The 21,384-nt window shown below is 35.3% G+C and overlaps 1 protein-coding gene and 1 long non-coding RNA gene across 4 annotated transcripts in view; one reads left to right on the top strand and one right to left on the bottom strand.

Moving 5' to 3' along the window:
• Window positions 1-1,286: 1,286 nt before the first annotated feature.
• On the bottom strand, window positions 1,287-21,377 carry LOC136036114 (uncharacterized). Its single transcript, XR_010619638.1, has 3 exons — window positions 21,319-21,377; window positions 15,265-15,546; window positions 1,287-7,382 (listed from the first exon to the last, which is right to left on the bottom strand). It is a non-coding gene; the product is annotated as an uncharacterized LOC136036114 (long non-coding RNA).
• Window positions 15,422-21,384, top strand: part of LOC136036112 (PDZ domain-containing protein 2-like) — a 36,208-nt gene continuing 30,245 nt past the window's right edge. Inside the window, exons 1-2 of one of the 3 annotated variants that reach the window (XM_065718126.1) lie at window positions 15,422-15,564; window positions 19,421-19,544. In XM_065718126.1, coding sequence (XP_065574198.1) covers window positions 19,445-19,544 — 100 coding nt within the window. In that variant the 5' untranslated portion in view covers window positions 15,422-15,564; window positions 19,421-19,444. Of the gene's footprint in view, window positions 15,646-19,420; window positions 19,545-21,384 lie in introns of all 3 variants that reach the window. The other 2 variants (XM_065718125.1, XM_065718127.1) reach the window with 2 other exon arrangements.

Here is a 21,384-nt window from a genome sequence, read left to right as displayed (position 1 = left end):
AAAGATACTGTCCATAGAGCTAGTGATGAATAGAGCCGTAAATTGAATCCATTCAAAAAAGAAGCCTTGAGAATAATTTTTAAAGACGCTAAGGTACCATACTCGCCCCTCCTAAAAAAGGCCAAGTTAGAAACTCTTGAGGACATGAGAGGAACATTGTACCTTTATTTTGCCCAAAATGCAATAATAAACCTTCGTAAGGAAAATATTTTCCCCAAAAGACACTCCCATCCAGACACTGCCTGCCACGCACTGTTTCTGAACGCGTTCCTATCTTGTCCTCCATCCGTTTCTTAGCCTCCAGGTATGAAAAAACTTTTGTCCCCTTCATTACTGATAAAATAAACCGCAAGTTTCCCTTTATTTTTCTTTGGTACTGGTGATACCCAAGTTTTATGTTCGTTTGATTCTTTTGTTCCCTCCCCCTTGTTTATATGTTCTCTTTCAAACCTTTTTAATGCTAATTTTATCTCACTCTTTTTTAGTTTGGTTTTACTTTTTACCTTTTTAACTATCTGACATTTTGCCGCTTAATTTTTTTTTTTACATTTTTTGAAATTGAATAACTTATCTTATCTCAATCCTTTGGATAAAAATTTCAAGATGGCGATTTAATAAAACAATCGAGAGGTCCAAAAAATGTGTCTGGAGGTGACACGATAAGTGCTGCCCCAGGGGGGAAGGTCCCAATTAGAGCAAATAATCCATATAAAACATGGGCTCAATACATACATTACAATAGAAAGGTACACATGATTCATGTATAAATTTTCAATTACATCATTGAAGGCCCAAAGTAGGGCTTTAGAACCGTATCCTCTCCAACCAAACTACTTTCCCTTCCCTTTTTTCGTTTGTATGAAAGGGTGGACATGCCATAACTTGTTGGAATCAGAGCAATACAAGGATATTAAATTAGTCATACAAGAACCTAACCTGGGTCGTGTCCAATTGGTTTTCTTCCTTTTTTCGTATCAGAAATAGTGCTTAAGAGCTTTTGATAATTCAGGACAAAAGCGAAACACATTAAGTATTAATTTCTGGGACCGTATCCCACCCTCGCCACATTCCCGCGTATTGATGTATTTTGCCTATTTTGACGCATGTCATGGTCCTAGATCAAAATATGACAAGTACATACTTCATAAGCGGTGGAAAGATTCCATCAAAATGAGTTTACAAGGATACCTGAGCCTGCTGATTAAGGATGAGAGACTGATTTTGTCAAATTCACATCAGATTCAGCACATATTTCAAAAAAAAATTGTTTCCCTTGATTTGTTATATTTATTTGTTATACAAATCTGAAGCCAATATAAAAGTATGAAATCAGAACCTGCTAAGTGCAAACAGAGTAATTTATTTGCGGGTTGTAGGGGTGGCAGTACCATACTTAAATGTGAAAGTATACACAAAACACTGAACATATTACTTCTTGTTGGAAATCATAATCATGGAAGGAGTTTTCTAACTGACTAATTGTTAATCTTTAAACGTCTTAAGATTACAAGATTACTGTATTGAACTAAAACAAACTAAATACAGCCACTTAGTCAAACACTAGCTCAACAGTAAACATAGTTAAACTCTATCTGTGAGAACAAAAGAGTCCGTGATAATCTTTAATAACCAACTTATGTGATTATAAGTTAGTATTTTGAAGGTTCTTGAGGTTTTGATTGTAACTTGACTGTAGTTCTTCCAGAGGAACACAGTGCGGCAGTGAGTAGTCTCTAATCTTCCATCAAATGGGCTGCTACATGGACATCCTCCCATTCGGGGATGAGACTCGTCTGAAGGGCTCTTCTGTCACGTTCATACGTTTTACGGAGCGTGTTCTTTGGTCTTCTTCAATAACAGGTGCTACTGATTGCCAGTGAAGAAGAATTTTCGGAAGTCTGTGATCAGGCATGTGGAGCATTAGGTTAGAGCAACCTAACCTGCTTGAAGTATGTCACCTGCTCGATGTCTCCGCCTTCTATTTGTATTCTTAGGGGTGAACTACTAACTGGCATAGCTTTATTCTTTGGAGTGTTGATGTGTAATACGAATTGTTTAGCTTTCTTTGCAAGTTTGTTCAGGGATTCCTGAATCTTCTGATCGCAAACCTCTGTGAACCCAACATTGGCAGCAAAGTCGATGGTTGGAGAAGCTTTCCTTTGATTGCTATTTCATCTAACTGTCTAAAGATGTAGTCTAAAGATCTGTCTAAACAAGCAGTAATAGGAGAAAAGGTGGCATACGCTGCATTGCTTGACACCAGTCATGACTTTGAGGTAGCATGTGTTGTAATCGGAGGCTTTAACACAACTTTTGTGTCTCTCCGCACATGGCAACTAGTAGACAAACTAGTTTTACAGAACTGGTATAGAACTGAAAGACTATCCAAGGGTTTGACAAACGCATTGTGGAAGTCCATGAAGAGTATGTACAAGCGTTGCCTCCATTCATTAGATTCCCCCAAAATCATGTGTAGAGTAAAGGTCAGGTCGGCAAAGGACCGTTTTTGCAGGAATCCATGCTGTTCTTCCTGCAAGTTGAGATCAAGGGCAATTTGGAGTCTTCCTATTACTATAGTCGAGAAAAGCTTGGCTGGGGTTGACAGAATTGATGGGTGCCTCTGCAGTTGCCGCATTATTTTGCATCTTCCTATTCTTCACTCCTTCTGCATCGCATTCTTCACTCCTTTCAAATGCATGGAAAATCAACTTCCATTACAACTATTTATTTAGTTGTCAGTCAGCCCAAAATGTTGCTCTATTCGTTGGGTTGCTTGAGGGCCACAGCATAAAACTTGTTCGTTGGAAATTTCTTGACAAGAACCATTTCTGACAATTAAATTAGCTTTTCCATTAAAAAATATCTCACTGTTTTTTCTTTTTATTCATTTTTTCAAATGTTTAGAGAAAGCAATTGGCTAAGTTGTGCTTCAAATCTGAGCTATTCATTTAGTTAGTAACAAAGCGTAGATGACAAACTGGTCTTCTCGGGGTTCTGAAGGACGGCAGCACCATCCTTATTTATGGTAAATCTTAAGACATCGGCTAGTTTTGGGGTAGACATCTTGTACAAGTTAATTTCTTTTTGTTTTAGTCTTTAAATTTGCTGCTATTAATCAATTTAATCAAATAAACTAAAGGCCGGATGTTTTGTGTTAGACTTTTCATTTGTTCCACTAGGCGTAGCAAAAAAAAGCACCTTTCAAGGAACTTTGAGGAGATTTTGTTACTGTTCGATGGTTAAATAAATCCGTCTTCGATGGTCACTCGTGGTGCGCTTTACTAGTAACTTCGAAACGTTATAAATTTGTTTTTCTATTCAAAAATATGGTTTACTGTCACCTTATTATTCATGTTATGGAAAAATAATATAAAACTGACATAACTCTTTTTCTCCCAAGCATTTCAGTAGGCGTGTCTTGATATCTTACTTAAAATGATGTAAAATATCTTCCTTAAAAGTAAAGAGTGAATTTAGAACGTAAAGCAACAAGAAATGATTCAAATAAAGGCTAAACTAAATACAAACAAAAATAACAATGGATAAATAATAAGTTAAGATAGAAACTACAATAAAGTTAAGATTAAAACTAATAGAAACTACCAATAATGCTCGTGGTGTTGCCAGACCAGACGGCTCGGACCCTTACTGAAAACTGTCTTATATTAAAAATGTTATTTAGCCAATTGACTGTTCTATCCATTGAAGGGAATTGATACAAAAGGAATAAAACATCGATGAATAGTAGTTGTATGGAGGAGACGTCTCCTCCATCCCTCAAGGAGCTTCACTTAGAACTCCCTTTCATAAACTTCCTACTTCCTTTAGATCTTTCTTTATGACTTCCTCCAAGTTTGTTTGGAGACCACCTATTTTTCGTTCTCTGCCAGCGGCTAGTTTCATTCCCAAAAAGAATAATTTTTGGCAACCTATTACTTGTAAAACTTCACCCAACCCTTAAACTTTATTATTCATTATAGCCGTAGAAAATCAAACCTAACCATATTTTAGTGCAATTTACTGGTTGGTATCTAGGGCACTATTGTCGACTTCTATTTGAGCTTTACCCTCTGGCTTAATTCTTTGTACTCCCATAACCTCTGTGCTGTTCTTTAGGATAAACTCAATCAAAATGATATATGTAAGGATTTAAAAAAAGTTTAACTCGAGCTCTCATAATGAACCAGCTAAAAGCCTAGCCCCCTGTCTTTATTAAAATTAAAAAGTCAAACTTGAAACGAGCATTAATTACTAAAAACAGGGATAGGACTACCAACCCTAAACTGTTTAAAGGTCGTAGTGTCATTTGCGCTTTACTGATAGTAACTTTTAAAATTTCCTCTTTTATAATTATTGCACGAAAAAAAAATTGGCTGAGATTCCCAGAAAATTATATCACTGTATATTAAACGATCAGTCTACTTTCATTACTCATCTTTTGTCATCTTCATTATTATGGTGGCTTTATTACATTTATTTTTTTATTGATGTTTTGACAGATCAAATTTATATCTTTTCCATATTTGCTTCTAAATTTTTGCTATCATGATTCAAGGACTTAAGATATAAATCTTTAGTCGATTAGGAAAAAATGTCTTGGCCTTTCTTCGGGGCCCGTATTCGGAGGGGGTGGTCAAGCCTGAATTTTTTTTTGTAAATCATGCTCCTCTTGACCCAAGGGACTGTTGTTGTAAGTTCCAAGCGAATCAGAGAAAGACATTGTCAGTCTATTTCTAGGCCCTATACCCCCTTCACCTGGCTGAATCTTTTGACCAAGAGAGTGATCCTTGAAAGTATTAAGCCAATCGCAAACCCAACGTCAAACAAGCTCCTCTTTTCCATTATAAATCAGGGTATAAACAATCGGCAACTTGCATTATTTACGTCACTTACCCCAAGGGCTTTGGGACTCATGTCATCTTCAGAGGTATATTTAGTGACGATTTCAATTATTTTCCATAAAATGGTTATTTCAAGATTTAATCAGGCATATTTGGAGGTTACGGTAGTAGTAAAAATGGATAGTAAAAATGGCAAGGTTTTTGATAGCTCCATTTTCTGCAACTACAAATTCACTTCCAGCTTCCTATTCCTGCTAAAAATTGGCACTTTATATTTGTATTCAACTACGTCGAATTGATATTTTAATAGTTCGAATTACCTTGGCTTATATTCTAAGACTACATGTTAATGATCGTGATCGTCTTGACTAATATACAAAAAAACTGCTTTGTCAAGATAAATATTATTTAATTTCAACAGTCATGTTGAGATTCAAAGAGTTTATGCACCAATGTTTACAAAAAGGGCAAAAAAGCAAGGATAGGCAGCAGAGTAATATCAGAAAAACTTCAACTACTTCCGTGTTTTCACGCGTGGTAATCAAATGAGGCTTTATTAATTTAAAAAATTTTGTACGTGGTTAATTTTAAAAACAATTCCAAAAAGAAGTTTTTCAAAGAAAATTAAAAGGCTATATCAAACTTAAGACCAGCAGAAATAAAGTCCTATACTAATTCAAACCCAAAAAGAACAGAAATTAAAATAAATGGTCATATCAAACACAAAGATAACAGTAGGAGTGACGTGATTAGGGAGGGGAAAGGGGGCAGTTTCCCACCCAATAATTTGGAGAAAAATCTATTATATAGTCTGTGCCCCTTAACTCTCTGGATTTAGACCCCTTTTGTGCCCCGGCCCAATAAAAATACTGGAGCTACACCCCTGAACAGTAGTAACATAGATGAATGAATAAATCTTAAAACGAGTAAAATTAAATTGAATATTCAAGTAAAACTTAAAACTAACAGAAATTCCTTCAAGTAGGAGCTACCAACTGCCCCCTTCCCCCTCCTCTAACTGATTAAAGTTCTAAAGCCTATTGTGTCTGTGTGTCATTTGCGTTTTATTGAAAACTATTTGTTTTTGAACAGCGTGCTTTGTTTTCCAAAACATCCATAACAAATAAAAAATAAATAACTATAATAATGAAGATGACCGGACCTTAATATATATAGTAACTGAATATTTAATATATATAGTCATTGGAAGATCAGCAATTCATGATTTTTTTTTCAAAATTAAAAGCATGAAAATAAAAGTTTGTAGGTTATAGTTAGTTTTCAGTAAAGAACAAAGAACAAAATGGGCTTTATACCCTCAAACAGCTAGAGAAAAGGAAGGGGGCAGTAGCTAAACTCCTACTTGAAGTAAAATTTTGTTCTTATTAAGTTTGACTTGAATATTCAATCTAGTTATTATTTGTTTTAAGGTTTATCTTTTCATCTATATCAGTATCTGGTACCTAGATATGATCATCTGTTTCAATTTCAGTTTTTTGTGGTTTCATTTACTCTTTAATTGTAATTTCTGGTTGTTTTGAGTTTGAGTTATTATAGGACTTTATTTCAACAGGTCTGAAGCTTGATATGGCTCTTTACTTTTCTTTAGGAAACTTCTTTTTCGGAAAGTTTTTTTTTAAATTAATTTCTACTTGTTTTGATTATCAAAATTTGTTATTGGCCCACAACCCCTGGGGCAAGTTTTGTAAGCTGTCCATGTTGCACATTGCTTATATATAAGGTTGGTTATTAACTAAAGAGACCACGTTTGATCCTGAGTCGCCAAAAGGGCCAAGGATGTTGAGATAAAATTTTTTGAGAATGTTGAGGGCAATGTGAAGCAAAATCATTGTACATCACATGCAAAAGGGTTGTAAAAAGGACACAACAGCAATCTTTAAGGAATAGCTAAGGGTATTAAGTTGAAATTTTAAAGGCATGCTGAGAGGGATGTTGAAAAAGGGACGGAGGACAACCAATCTCCCCTCTTCCTCTTTTAGGTGCAATCCTTAACACCGACAAAAATCTTAAAAAGCCATCTTACTTAAAATAGTCAAAATGTCTAATTACTATGCTCTTGGGTATGCCACACTCTTACTGTCCCTAAGGCAAGGAGTGTAAATTTGGAATTTGTCCATTTTTTTTACCCGCAGGACCTATTATTGGGAAACAGGGTATTTTTGATCCTGGGTGTGTTAGAAAAGGCTAAGGGTATTGAGGTAAACTTTTGAAGAATACTGAAGGGGGATGTTGAGCTAAATTAAATGGAAGTTTCGGTATCCAAGCTATTGAAAATGCATATCTGTAATATCTAAGAAGCGGGTAAGGGTATTAGCTTGGAAATTTCCGGGCCACTACTACTACTATTGCTACTACTGCGGCTGTAAATACGAGTGGTTGCGACAATAACTACTTCCGACTGCAACAACTTTCAACTTGCTATAACTTGCTTTTTCTTGGAGGAACAGTCTTAATTTTTACCGGATTAAACCTTTTATTGCATCATTTATATACGGCTTATCATTTGAACATCTTTTTAATCTGAAAAAGAAAATTGTGAGGTTAGAGATAAGCTACTGAAGATTATGAATACAGTTTTTGAAATGGGGGAAGTACCTAGCGATTTTAGGAAAACTTTAATTAAGTTTTTCCATAAGAAAAGTGGTAATAGTGAGTGTGGTAATTACAGAGGCATTAGTCTGGTTTCTGTAGGAAGCAAATTACTTAGTATTATGATACTGTTATGACATTGAGACGCTGTAGATAAACTTTTTAGGGAAGAACTGTGTGGTTTTAGGATGGGTAGAGGATGTGCCAACCTAATTTTCACTCTTAGATCAATAATTGAGGAAGTGCCGAGTCATCAAACGCCTTTAGTCCTCAGTTGTGTAGATTATGAGGAAGCGTTTGATTCAGCTGATAGAAGATCTTTAGCGAAGGTTTGGTGTACCATATATGGTATATCAGATAAATGTATTAAAGTGATTAGTTCTCTGTACATGAATGACATTGCTGCAGTGAAGGTAGGAAATGTGGTTATTCGCTGGTTTTGTATTAAATCTGTAGTTAAGCAGGGTAACGTTTTATCCCCATAAAAATGGATTTTTGGTAGAATTTGTTTTCCTAAGGAACATAGCAGAGGCAATGAGAGAACATGGAATCAAATGGGGAAGTAAACTCTCTAGGACTTGCATTATGATGATGATTTAAGCATCCTAGATGAAATGAAAGGACGACATATTGCCAAAGATTGTCATTGTTGGCCAACCGTCCCGTGCCAAACAAAAAACGGTTCGTCTTCGAATTCAGTGGGAGGATGTCGTAAAGAAAGTGGGAAATGCGAAATAGGAAATGGGAACCTCTTGGGAGGGTGTAAAAAGAGAGGCTTTTAATAGATTGGGATGGAGAAGAACCGGACGTATCTGTGTTAGCTTCAGGTGTCTTGGTGCTTCAGTGAGTTGTTAATATTTTAGTAGTATATTATTTTGACCAAGATGGCTATTTCAAAATTTTGATCAAATATTTCTAGAGGGAGGAGCAGCTAAAAAAGGCATAACAACGGTGTTGACAGCCCTCCTATCACTTTCCAAAATCCCTCCCATCAACATGTCCTGAAAGCTCCATTTTAGTACCCTCAGTCAATCTTAAGATATTACATACCCTCCATTTTAATAAACTGAATACACATAGTACCTTTTGATTTATTTTAACCTACCCCTCAACATTCTCCAAAGTTTCACCTTAATACCTTTAGATTTTTCGGATACACCTAGAATTAAACGTTTCCCCTTTTCTAAATGATAAATCCTGCATATAAACAATGGGCAAATTGTAAAATTTTCAATCCCTCCCACCAGGGCTGTGGGGCCATGTTATTCTTGGTGGCTTGCTATTAAACCTTTTGGTTAGTTTAAAGAAAATGACAATTTCAAAATTTCGAGTATTTTTGGGCAGAAGGGACACCTAAAAAGAACAATGAGGGGAGATGGGTACTAGTTGTCTGTCAAGCCCTCTTCAACATCCCCTCAACATACCTTGAAAGTTTCAAATTAATAACCTCGGTCTTTCCTTAGGTATTGTTGATATTCCCTTTTGATAACCAGCAAGCATATAGTGTGTTTTGATTGCACTTGGTATCCCTCTCAATATTTTATTAAAGTTTTACCTTAACATCTTAAGCCTTTTTGGAGACCCAAAATCAAAATACTCTCTATTCATAGGCAGGGCAATAGCGCTACCTAAGCAAAAAGCGATACGAGCACATTGTTGTATTTTGTTTTCACCAAGGCACTTCGTACTGAAGCAGTTGTCGCAGAAATTTCAGAAGGAGCTCATTCAATTGGAAATTGAAAGTTCTACCTCCTTTTAGAAGTGCCAAAAGTGATTGGTAGCCAGCCCTCCTTCTACTCTCATTAATTCCCCAAACATATCCCAACATCTTTGGTTGTTGGGGGATGAGGTTGAACTAAATTGAACAAGCTATGGGTATGCAGGTTATAAAAAGGGCATATCTGCAACATCATATCAACAGCTTAGTGTATTAAGTTGAAACTTCCAGGGCTTGATAAGGGGCATGTTCAGCTGACCAATATGTGCATACTACTACTGCTATTACCGCTAGCGTTACTACTGTTTGTGCTACTGCTAATCCTACTACTACTAGTACTCCTTCTGTTACTGCTCTGACCACTACTACAACTAATCCTAAGGGTATGAAGGTGAAATTTACAAGGAATATTGAGGGAATATCATTCCTTGCCTCGGGGGCTGTTCCTTTATTTGGGCCTTTTGGCCTTCGGAGTCCAAAAAGGCTAAGAAAGTTCAGTTAAAGCCTTGAGAGAATGTTGAGGAGAGTTTTGAACAAAATCAAAACACGTCAAATTATAGATCAAAGCACACTAAGCATGTAGATGGTTAAAAGAGTGTTTCCAAGATATCTTGAGGCAGATTTGGAACTAACCAAAAGGCACTTTGTGTATTTTAGTACTTCTACTTCTTCTATGATTGCTAAAACTAGTAAGACTAATGGTGTCAAGGTGAAACTTTCACGGAACGTCCCTTAAGGATATTTCAACAAAACCAAAAAAAAAATTCAGAACAAACTAAATTCAAACAAACCACATCAAAACTCACTAAACAGCTAAATACATGCACGTTTTTGAAAAGGCGTATAAGCAATATCTCGGGAACGGTTTAGTATATTACGTTGAGAACATCCTGCCCACCCAGGCAAAAAACACCAGCCAAAAGGTACTATGTGAATGTTGCCACTATTGTCAATATTACTACTTGCACGACTACTACTTTTACTCAGGCTAAGGGTATAAAAGTGAAACGTCCAGCGAATATATATCAGGACGTAGAACTAAACCGAAACACACTGTGTGCATTCAGGTTGCCAAAAGGACGTATTAGCAATTTCGCAGGAACTCCCGTAGCAGCATAATATAATATTTGTAGATATGAATATATATTGAGTTGGAGGTAATAGGTTTGAGATTGTCAGTGAAGGATTTCCGCTCTTTTTAACAGAATAGCATCGCTAAATGTGGTAAACCGTGTTGTGACGAAGAAAAGCTCAGGTTTGCACAAAGCATTCATTCAACTGAAGGTCCCAGGTACTTCTTGCTGTCCGGTCCTAAGCCGGCTTAAGCACTTCCCGTAGACTTGAGAAGACGTAGTAGTCCTCGTCCTTCACTGATTCTAGGACTATTGCTTTCCCTGAGGCCAAAATAATTTCAGCGATGTAAAGAATATGGAAATTGTAACTTGGAATGTTACGGCGTATAAAAAGAACTGTTGTATCGACATTTAGACTGAGGAATTCGGGCAATTTGAACTGGATTTATTAGTAGTTTCTGAAACACATACTCTAAGGGTAGAAAACATGAAATTAGGTGATAAAGAATTTATTTACTCAGGAAGGAAGGATGGGGTGAATAGGCAGGGAGTAGGACTCATGATGAATAAAGAAACTACCAAGTCTTGTTTAGGCTGGGAAGATATTACTGACAGAATGCTAGTCACTCACTTTATGACTAAAAAGTGCAGGGTATCAGTAATAGCAGTGCTCCTATAGAACCAACCGATGGAGATAGTAGTAACTCAGATAAATTTTACTTACAGCTACAGGAACTCTTAGACAGAGTTCCAGGTAGAAATATAGTATTTTTATTAGAAGATTTTAATAAACAGGGTGCCAGAAATAAGAAAAGATGGTATCCTCGCCTATATAAATTTTGTGTATGAAAAAAAAAACAGGAATGGTTCCAGACAGATCAGTTTTGTAAGTATAACAATCTAGTTATCACCAATACAGTATTTAGTTATAATATGGCCAATAAGTTAAATGGTATACTTATGATTGTAAGACAGCTAACCTTATTGATTTTGTTATTGTAAACTGAAGACTGGCAGGATCAATACAAGATACTAGGGTAATTTGGGAAAATGTTTTATGGAGTCGCTGATGGCGTCTTAGAGAAGAAAATTGAAACACAACTAGGAAAATTTAGTAAAAATGATTTTAGTTTAACGGAAACGAGGAGGGACCTGTACAAGAACTATTTGAGCTATAAATCATATAAAAATAAGAGGAATGTAAATAAAAGTGGAGAAACCACTAAAATATTAATAAAGGAGATGTGAAATGGAGGCCATGGATACAGTTGCTGAAGATATGAAAGATACAGCCAGATGGCGTAATACTAAACTATTATACAGGCACTCTAATAAATTGAGAGGGAATAGTTAATATGGACTTGGTCCAGTTAAGATACGAATGGGACCACTATTAGTGAGAAGCAAAGAGTTAAAGAGATATGGGCAGACTATTTCTAGAGTGTGATAAACTGTGATAAAGTAACAGAAAAAGATATAAAATAATTAAAAGGTTTGTGAAACTTTGAATCTGAAGGATAATTTGTTTTGTGAGAAAGAATTAGTAACAGTACTAAAAGGTTTCATAAATAATAAGGCCCCAGGTACTAATAGTGTGGGAAATGAGATTTTTAAGTGTGGTGGTTGTGAAGTTAGAGATAAGTTACTGAAGATTATGAATCTGATTTTTGAAAAAAGGGAAGTACCTAGCAATTTTAGAAAAACATAAATTAAACCCCTCAATTAGAAAGGTGATAAGAGTTAGTGTGGTGTATATAGACACAATAGCTTGATTACTGTAGGAAGTAAACTACTTAGTATGATGAGACTTTTTAGACCTAGACATGCTGAAGATGAATCTTTAAGAGAAGAACATTGTGGTTTAAGAAGGGTGGAGGATGCTTCGACCAAATTTCACTTTTAGATTAATAATTAAGAAGTGCCTGAGTCATCAAACGCTTTTAGTCCTTACTTTCGCAGATTATGAGCAAGGGTTTGATTCAGCTGATAATAGACTTCTTAGAAGGTATTGTCCTTGTATGATATACCAGATAAACACATAAATGATTAGTGTTATTTACGCGAATAACACTGCTACGCTTAAGGTAGGAAATGATTTTAGTAGCTGGTTTCGTATTAGATCAGGAGTTAGGCAGGGTTGCGTTCTATCTCTATTTATCTGAATCATTTTGATGGACTTTGTCCTAAATAGCACACCACATTCAATGGGAGAACACGGAATCAAATGGGGAAGCAAAACTCTTCTATACTTAGATTATTCTGATTAGTTAAGTATCTTAGACAAAATGCTAGCAAAATGAATGAATTCTTAGAGATTTTACGAGCTCAGAATGAAAGAATAGGTGACCTAACGATCATGCGTCAATTCTAAAACTTAGTCAACCTGCCTGAGACAATAGGCGGTCGTGCCACTCCAAAAGCTGACACACAAGTATTTGTAAGAGAGTCATAGTTACTCCCACCGTTTACCCAAATACTTCGAAAACTATAGGACTCCCCGTTTGCCCGCGAGTCCAGGGGACTTATCGGTCATATGTCAATCCTAAGACACGGTAGTCCGCCTGACATTCTAAGCAGGTTTTTGGTCTTATGAGCAATATAAACACAGAGCTACAAAAATTAGGATTGTTTCCACTAAATTTCAAATTATTTTCTGGTCTTTAGAAGGTACGGGAAGTTTCAGTCCTACTCCTCTTAGTCTCTGCTCGTTTGAATTTGACTCGGTTATTTATTGTAATTTCTGTTCGTTTACGGTTTCGTTTATTTATTGAGGGTGATTTATAGTAATTTTGCGTCTTGAAAACTATTTGACTTTATTTCTACTTATCTTTGGTTTAATACAGCTCTTTACTTTTCTTTGAAAACTTTACTTGGTAACTTTTCTTAGCATTAATCCGAATAAAAAACCTTATGTGTTAAAAATGGGCCGTTGCTATAGGAGTTATTGCGGAGGCTATAGGGGTTATTGTCAACCCTAAAGGCGTAGCTGTTTGAGCTTTGGACTATTTTAAACGAAATGGCAATCTCAAAATTTTGATCGGATGTATTTGGGACAAAAGAGCTTGGGAATGGAGATTGTTGCCCTCCAATCACTTTTGACTCTTTTTTTCAGTCACTTTTCTGATCGCTTCTGGGCACTAGAACTTTCGATTTTAAATCAAATGAGCCCCTTTTGAAGTTTGCACGACTCCTCACCCTTCCGTATGAAGTATTTCTGGAAAATAAATAATAATGCACTGAAGCCTCATGGCTCTCCACTATAGGCATCTGATATATTGAATTGGTATTTTTCAAAAATGAGACATTAATTCGTAAAACTGATCACCGAACCGAAATGAGACCACCACGTATCTAACGACGTTCTATAACCAATATCGAAAGTCGCAAGAAGTAAAATAAACAAAAATAAGAATATTAAAAGAGCTACCCCATCACCTGAGCAGCATTCGTTAGCTCAAGAAAAAGGTTTTAGAAGTATCAGAAATGGAAAATACGAAAAATACAAAACCGTGAGAGACACAAATAGACGAAAAGAAAAACGATGGAGCAGAAAGTAAACATGTTTTTTTTTCCATCACCAGATCGCACCAGAACATTACTGAAACAGAGAACACACCGGAACTTTACTGAGAAAAAAAACAAGTGACCGTGGATTGTAGTTAAATATGCATAGTGATATTTATTCCTTAAAGTTTCAAGAATTTTTATTTATTAAAGTAAAAAAAGTGAAAACATTTAAAATATATGTTGTTTTCAGTAAAGTGCGAACTGTCAAATTGTTGTTTTCAGTGAAGTGCTGGTCTTGAGAAGGCATGGGGGATGTCAGCACTACCCATGTTAATTTTTTGATCGATTTGAGTTTGACTTGGTTCTTTATTGTAATTTCTGTTCATTTTGGGTTTTATGTATTTATTGGTGGTGATTCGTGGTAATTTTACGCTCGGAAGATTATTTTACTTTATTTCCGCTCATTTTTGGTGTTATTGAACTCTTTGCTTTTCATTGAAAAAATTGTTTTCTGGAAAAAGTTTTTTAAATTAATCAACAATGGACCAAAGTTAAAATAGCCACATTTCACAGGATAATTAAAAGGTGATTAGGTTAAAAAAAATTAATCCAGGAATCATGGCTCACTTGACCTCTTTGAATCTCTTTTTTTTCTTACTGTCACAACAAGCACAGACTCAACTTCAACCAGTTCGCTAAAGATGGGGCTCAAGAAAATATTACTTTTATCTATATTTAATGTGAGCTTTTTAAAACTGCGACTATTTGTTTCTACGCCCTCCATAATAGGCTGCAAAAAGATATTTTCTCTAGACTTGAATTTTTTTAAATTAAAAATACAAAAATGACTAATATCGTTAAACGCATGGAAGACTAACCTAAAATTAGAACTAGCTTTTTTCAAGGATTTTGAATGAATAGCTTATACTTTTTAAGGAACTCTCCTGGGTGTTAACGCGTCTTACAAAATGGCATTCACAAGACGATTGATGTTATTAAATCTCGGTATTAGTAATATCTTATTGGGAATGGATTTTAACAACAAAATAAACCCCAAAAAACAAAAGGAGTAAGCCCCCACTGGCTTAATTTTGTCAAAATATGGGGGGAGGGAGCAAAATTGGAGCCAATTTTCCCAAAATAAGTGAAAATGAGAGTGAAAACTGAGAAATGAGCCATATAGTACAACAAAGGCAAAGATATACTAAAGAAAACTGACCCGTTTCTGTGGATGCTTGAAGTATGTAGACTTATCTTAGATTTGAAAATATTTTGAACAAACTCAATTTCATCCTGGGGGCAAACTGGGATCTAAGGGGGCTTACAAATTGGGATCTGGGGGTGGCTGTCCCCCTCCCACCCCGCAAAAATTACGCCCCTGAAGTAAGGGGTTCTATGGATGCCACAACCAAAACGCGGTCCGTTTTATCCTAATGAAATATGCATATCCTACAATAGGTTCAAGAACATTAATAATGATAGTTAAGCAAGAGATTAAAGGCTTTACAAATATCACCTCGACTCGTTTAACTATTTTGCCTCAGCTTCTAATTTTAAAGGTTTTTGAAGAACAAAGTTAACACATGATCCCTATTTTGAACCGCGGCCACTTTTCCTTTTAATTATTGCCTCAGCCAAAGGGTTTGTTTCTTCAGCTTTGTTTCTTCAACCTGACGCAGATAGTTCCTCCTGGAGTGTCTCTTTGTACCTGTATGTTCACCGGGTTAGCTGCTGACTTCTCCAGGTCCTGGATTTTGTTCTTTAGTTTAATTTGGAATTGATGACAGAAATGTCCTACCTGGAATATGGAAGAGTGGTATGCTCTTGTTGAAAGTATTAGGGTATTAATATCAAGCAAGTAGGAGCAAACCTTACCGAAAGTAAGTCAAAGCAGGAGGTGATTATTTAAAAGGTTTTTTTAACACCGAAAATTTATCGGATAAAAGTACAATTTAAGGGAAACCAAATTTGGAAGCTGGCATTTCTGGGGGAGAGGCGTGTCATCCTCTATAGTCAAAATTGCAAAAAAGGCCTAAATTCAAATATGACATTCATTTGCATCGGAAATGAGCTTTACCCCCAGCCCCCTAATGTGCATATATATATATATATATATATATATATATATATATATATATATATATATATATATATATATATATATATATATTATATATATATATACCCTGAATCAGAATATACCCTGAATTGGTTTATATAGGGATGGGGGTAAAGTTCATTTCCAACGCAAATGAATGATAGAAATGGATTCTGGATTCAATTCTGACTATAGAGATAAGTTCTTTTCTTGGCTATCTGAATAATTCGTAAATATAAACGTTACCCATCATTTTTTAGTAACAGAGGGGACACTAAAAAACATTATAGTTAGAATTACAAAAATGTTGTTCAGGTTTCACCCTGTGTCCTTGTGTCCGGCTACGAAGGTCCTTTGATACCTTTTGTAAGGTGAGAGCTTCTCAGTCTGAAATCAAAGACTTTTCACCATTGAAATATTAATGGTTATTTTTTTGGTCAATGTTCCTATTACCTGAACAATTGTTAAGGGTCATGAAACTATTGTTAAAAGATGCATTTTAACTTTTTGAACATCTTTTCTCTCTTGCAAAACTACCGCAAAATCACCGTTATGGAGTTATTCTGGCCCAAACATCCTGTATTTACACATATAGAATTGCTATCATTTCCGTTTTCGTTGATCGGATATTTGGAATCGCGAATCTGTAATAGTTTAGAAACAAATTTGGGCTATATATTTGCACATCAGGGTGGTGGGGGTAAAGCATAGCATATATTAAATACATAAACTAACCATTGCTGTATTTAATATATGCTATGCTTTACCCCTCTCCTAATGTGCAAATATATAATAACTCCAAAACGGTGAGTTTGCGGTAATTTTGCAAGAGAGAAAAGATGTTCAAAAAGTCAAAATACATCTATTAACAATAGTTTCATGACCCTAAACAATTGTTCAGGTAATAGGAACATTGACCATTTTTTTTACTCTCATTTACAAGTTAAGTTCAACATATTTGCATCTAAAGTTTCCTTTTTCATTATGTGATATTTATATTTACTTGTGATAGTCTCTATGCCACAAGTGCTATTTTTTAAAGTATTATTACTACTTTAGCTTAAATTAATTTGAAAGTCTAAAATTTATTAACCTCAAACTTTTCTTTTTTTTGTTCTGGGTAGAGAATCACCGCTCTAATTACAGTCGCATAATGTCAAATGTTAGGGTATTGGAAAATTTGGTTTAATAGCTTACATGAGATTCTCATTGTTCGGCCTGAAAAGCCATTTTTCTAGCACAAATACAATTTCCCAGAACTACTTTCAATATTTACTCCCTTACCCCCTCCCATTCCTTGGTGCTGATTTGTCGGAAGTTAAGTTATAATTACTAGGGTTCGTATAAACGCGCCAACTAGTTACTGAGTGTTTCTGGTTACTGATCAAAATAGTCATTCAATTAATTTTTAGCGCCAAAATCAATAGACACCAAGTTTCTTAGGATATTTCAACCTTGGTTACCCGAAGCTAGTTTAGCACCCATCCAGTTTGTTCTGGTTGCCGGAGCAAGTCTAAACTACCACGGTTTGCTGGTCTTCGAGCATTTATTGGAAATTTTTTGCTTTAAAGCTTATTGAATCTAGGCTTGATTATCTCTTAAATCTTACAGTTTTACGGTCAACACAGGAGAGATTAATTGATATTTCAAGGGAATAGGTTTTGAACCAGGCAATAATTTTGTCCTTAGACTATGTAAACCCCCGTGGAAAGTGTAAAAAAAAAGTCAAAAGACAGTTTAAGACCCGGGATTGTGCATAGATTGTGCATAATCTGCCGGGCCAAGCATTTTGAAGCGTGGAAGAATTTACTCGACTAAAGGATTTTTAATAGTTTGGTGGTCGATACAAAGTATCGATGGTTGAAGTAATAAGATTTTTCCAGGAAACTGTATCGTTACTCGGGCCGCAATATAATGAGACTTGCGGAAAAATCAAAGTTACACAAAACCACAACGTAGTGTATCTCACTAGTCTCATTTTAGATCGGACAATGTTTAACTTTCAAACGTGAACTTTTTGATTGCCCGATTAGAGTGACGATTAACGGTATTTTTTAAATTAGAAAATAGAAGAAAGCTTGAAACAACAGTTATCCTATCTAAGTGGTTGGGATTAATCTGGAACGTAGGATTATCTCATCCTAGTTCTATCCAAAATTACCAAGTCTAGAATATAGGATTGCTATCTAATAATTATGAACATAGGATTAATAGACACTACTTGAGAATAAACAGTTACTTTTCAAAAAAAAATTCTTGAATAAAAATTTTTAGATTCTGTTATCTACAAGCGGTGTTATCTAAGCGGTTTTAGGGAACACGATGTGCCAAAGACTATCGACATTGTCAAACCTCTTACTTAGCTGTCAGCACCATATTTGCTGTGAAGAATGATTTTCTGGCCTCAAATTTATTGCTTCTAACATTACTCCGACAAGGCAAATGTTCTTTTTGGGTATTTTTTTTCGAGCAGTAAACTATCAGCAATATATCAGCTGAACATACTTTGATGCCCCTTACTCTTTCTGAATCAAATTAAGAAATTTGATAAGGTAAAGCTTTGATATGGTCCATAGATCAAAGGCTATGACAAAGAGAACGAAAAAAACATTTAGAATTTGGTTTTTTCCAATTATAAAAACGAGAAAAATTACTTGAAACGTGTTGCCAACAACGGCAGTCCTCTGAATCATCATTGCGTTTCAGCTTTATTTGAAGTTATGCAGTATTTACTATGGTTTCTTTCTCGATCTAATAACATTAAATTCCAATAAAAAAAATACATATATTTAAACTTTTGGTTTTAATCGCCGTCGCATTTATTTGGTAACCAAGCAAAACTTTTCTCGTAGTACTATTGCTGGATTTTTGCCATGAAGTGTACGTTCGCGGAATACAAATTTTGATATTGTTTTCATGAAGCACATATCGTAGACTCTGTTCTATCTACCTAAGAGTACTTAGCATTCAAGTTTTTTAAAACAATCATGTTTAAAATTGTTGGTAAAAGACTATTAGCGAACACCAATTCTCATTTTGGTTTTTGTTCAAACAACATTCCAAAATGCAAAGAGAAAGTTTAGTTGGCTTAGCAAAGCTTAGGTGGCTTACCTAATAAATGAAACAACATCATTTTTATACAATCCTAATAAGGGGATTAATACCAGGCTTGCCTCTCACTCAATTGGGCTATTTGTCTTGGCTTTTTCTACAATTAGCCATAGCTTGATGCCCAGGCAGGGATGACAATTCACAAAAATGCGGAGGGGGAGGACTTTTTTTCATTGTTTTTTTTCAATGAAGATAGGCCTACAAAATAAATGTGTTTTTCAAAATCTAGGGGGGGGGGCAAATTTGTTTCTTTTTCAATTATTTTTTTCAATTAAAATACCTGAAAGGTATTTTTCACAGTCTAGGGGGATGGTTAAAACATTCTTTGACTTGGGTACAATATTTTATAAGTCCTATAAAAAGCAATAAAAAAAAAATATTGCCAAATATGCTGTAGATTTCCATAAAACTTCTATCATCTTTCGTTACTGTGAAAAGTAACAATTTATTCTCTACGTTTCAGCTCTAGTTTCAATAACTGACAAAAATGACGCTACGATTGTTCCGCCGAAATTCAAGGTCATCAACTCACTCAGAAACAGAATCTATCCATGATCTTGCATCACCTGATCCTTCTACTAAGAAAAGTAAGTATATCTCTCTAAATCCTAGTTCTTAGTCTTTCTCATTTCACTGAGCCCTTTCCAGGTAAAATGACAAATCTGTGCCTTTTCTCTGTCCAAATTATTGGCTACAAAAAATAATATTATAAAGAAAGGTTAAACCTGAAATACTGTTAACATAAATACAAAACTAGACTTGACTAGTTTTAAACGTCCTATCATAAACGTCCTGAAAGGCCTCCCTGTGGAAGAGACCTGTAAACACTGACCCACAAGCCCTAAGGACTCCGAAGGCCAAATGTTAAGGATCTTCAGACTGGAAAATAAAATTTATTAATAACGTTCATTTCTTATACGGCATTCAATATAATATTAAGGTCTTGATTCATAGGCACACATGGAAATCGTTTCCAGAGGGTAGTATTTGCGAATAAGGTCTTTTTTTTACAAACATGTTGGGGCATAATATTGTTTGTGTATTTTTTTAGTTGAATAAAGAAAAAGTTGAGTTGAAAGTTGAGTTGATGAGTTCGCTTATAATAGTCCTAAAGTGAGCATCTGCATGCAATGTTGGCTGGTGCAAAAGTCCTTGCGGCTCCCTAGCCCCTCCCCCTTAAGGTCTTCCATGAGTTTTTCCACCTAATTAAAAATCGCATAGATCTAAGCGAACTGCGTTACTCTAATTTTATTTATAAGACTCTTTAAATCCTCACAACTCGTTACTTTACTGAGTTTTAAATTTCTGGCCGCTGTTCAAACATTGAAATAAACAATTCGAACCTAAATTTCTGCTTCCAAGTAACAGCGTTTAACTAAAATCTAGGGGAAAATAGGGTAATTTCAGGGGATGAAAATTGTCCGGTTAACCCACTATCAAGCGGTGTATCCCTGTTGCCTGTAAGATTTGAGATACTCTAACATATTTATAGATAATAAGAGAAGTTATGTTGATGGGAATAACATTTTGTATAGCCCATGCATTGGGTAAGGATCAAAGAAGCCAAAATAAAGAATATGTTTACACTGCGCAGGCCTATACCGTGACTGATTGTTGGGAGAGGGGGAGACTTGAGCCACTTTTGGCATTCTTAATCATTTAATAGCAGAGTGGCCGATATTCTTTCGTAGTTTTAAACTTGTAGGAGGGGGGTCAAAATTGTAACCTTCCTCCCATACAATTACACGAGGCTTTATTTGGGTAAGTGGACAACTTATCAAAATAGGCCAAAAATGAACAATTTGCATGAAAATGGAAGAAATTATAGGACAAAAAAATAAATGGATTATGAGAGGGCTGGGTCCAAAGACTTACCACCCCTACGACTCTGCACCCCTTCCATCAGATATTGCACTGGGTCTAGGGAACAGAGGTCCCAAAAGTACCATTTTGGGAAGTGGAAGGATAACTTTATAGAGCATATCTTTTGGATTCTTAAGTCAATTTCATATCGGTTATTTCTAGATAAGTCAAATTATTCTGCTTTTAGATAGTAAAACCATACATTGTAAGACACGTTTATGATGCAAATAATTGACTTTTTATATCTAAAAAAAAATTCACAACACTTCTTGCCAGTTGGCTTTAGTAACCATTAATCAATAAGCTAAGTATACTGTATGTAGCGCCATTGTCATCAAAAATAATCTGATTACTAAGATACCTGTATTTCTGCAATTAGTAAGTTCCAAACAAATTTTCATTTCAAAGCTTTTTTCCTTTTTTTTAAATCTTAAACCTCGATAAATCCCTTGTATCGGAATGTTCCCTCCTTTAGTTAGCTATTATGAAGAAAATTACATAAACGAGCAAAAAATTTATGTATCACTTGGTCCATAAAAGCAATCTGACTGTTCATGTTTATCC

Source organism: Artemia franciscana, chromosome 15 (genome assembly GCF_032884065.1).
Source record: "Artemia franciscana chromosome 15, ASM3288406v1, whole genome shotgun sequence".
Classification (NCBI taxonomy): Eukaryota; Metazoa; Arthropoda; class Branchiopoda; order Anostraca; family Artemiidae; genus Artemia; species Artemia franciscana.
Note: the sequence above shows the minus strand (reverse complement) of the source record. Positions and strands in the feature narration are given on the sequence as shown.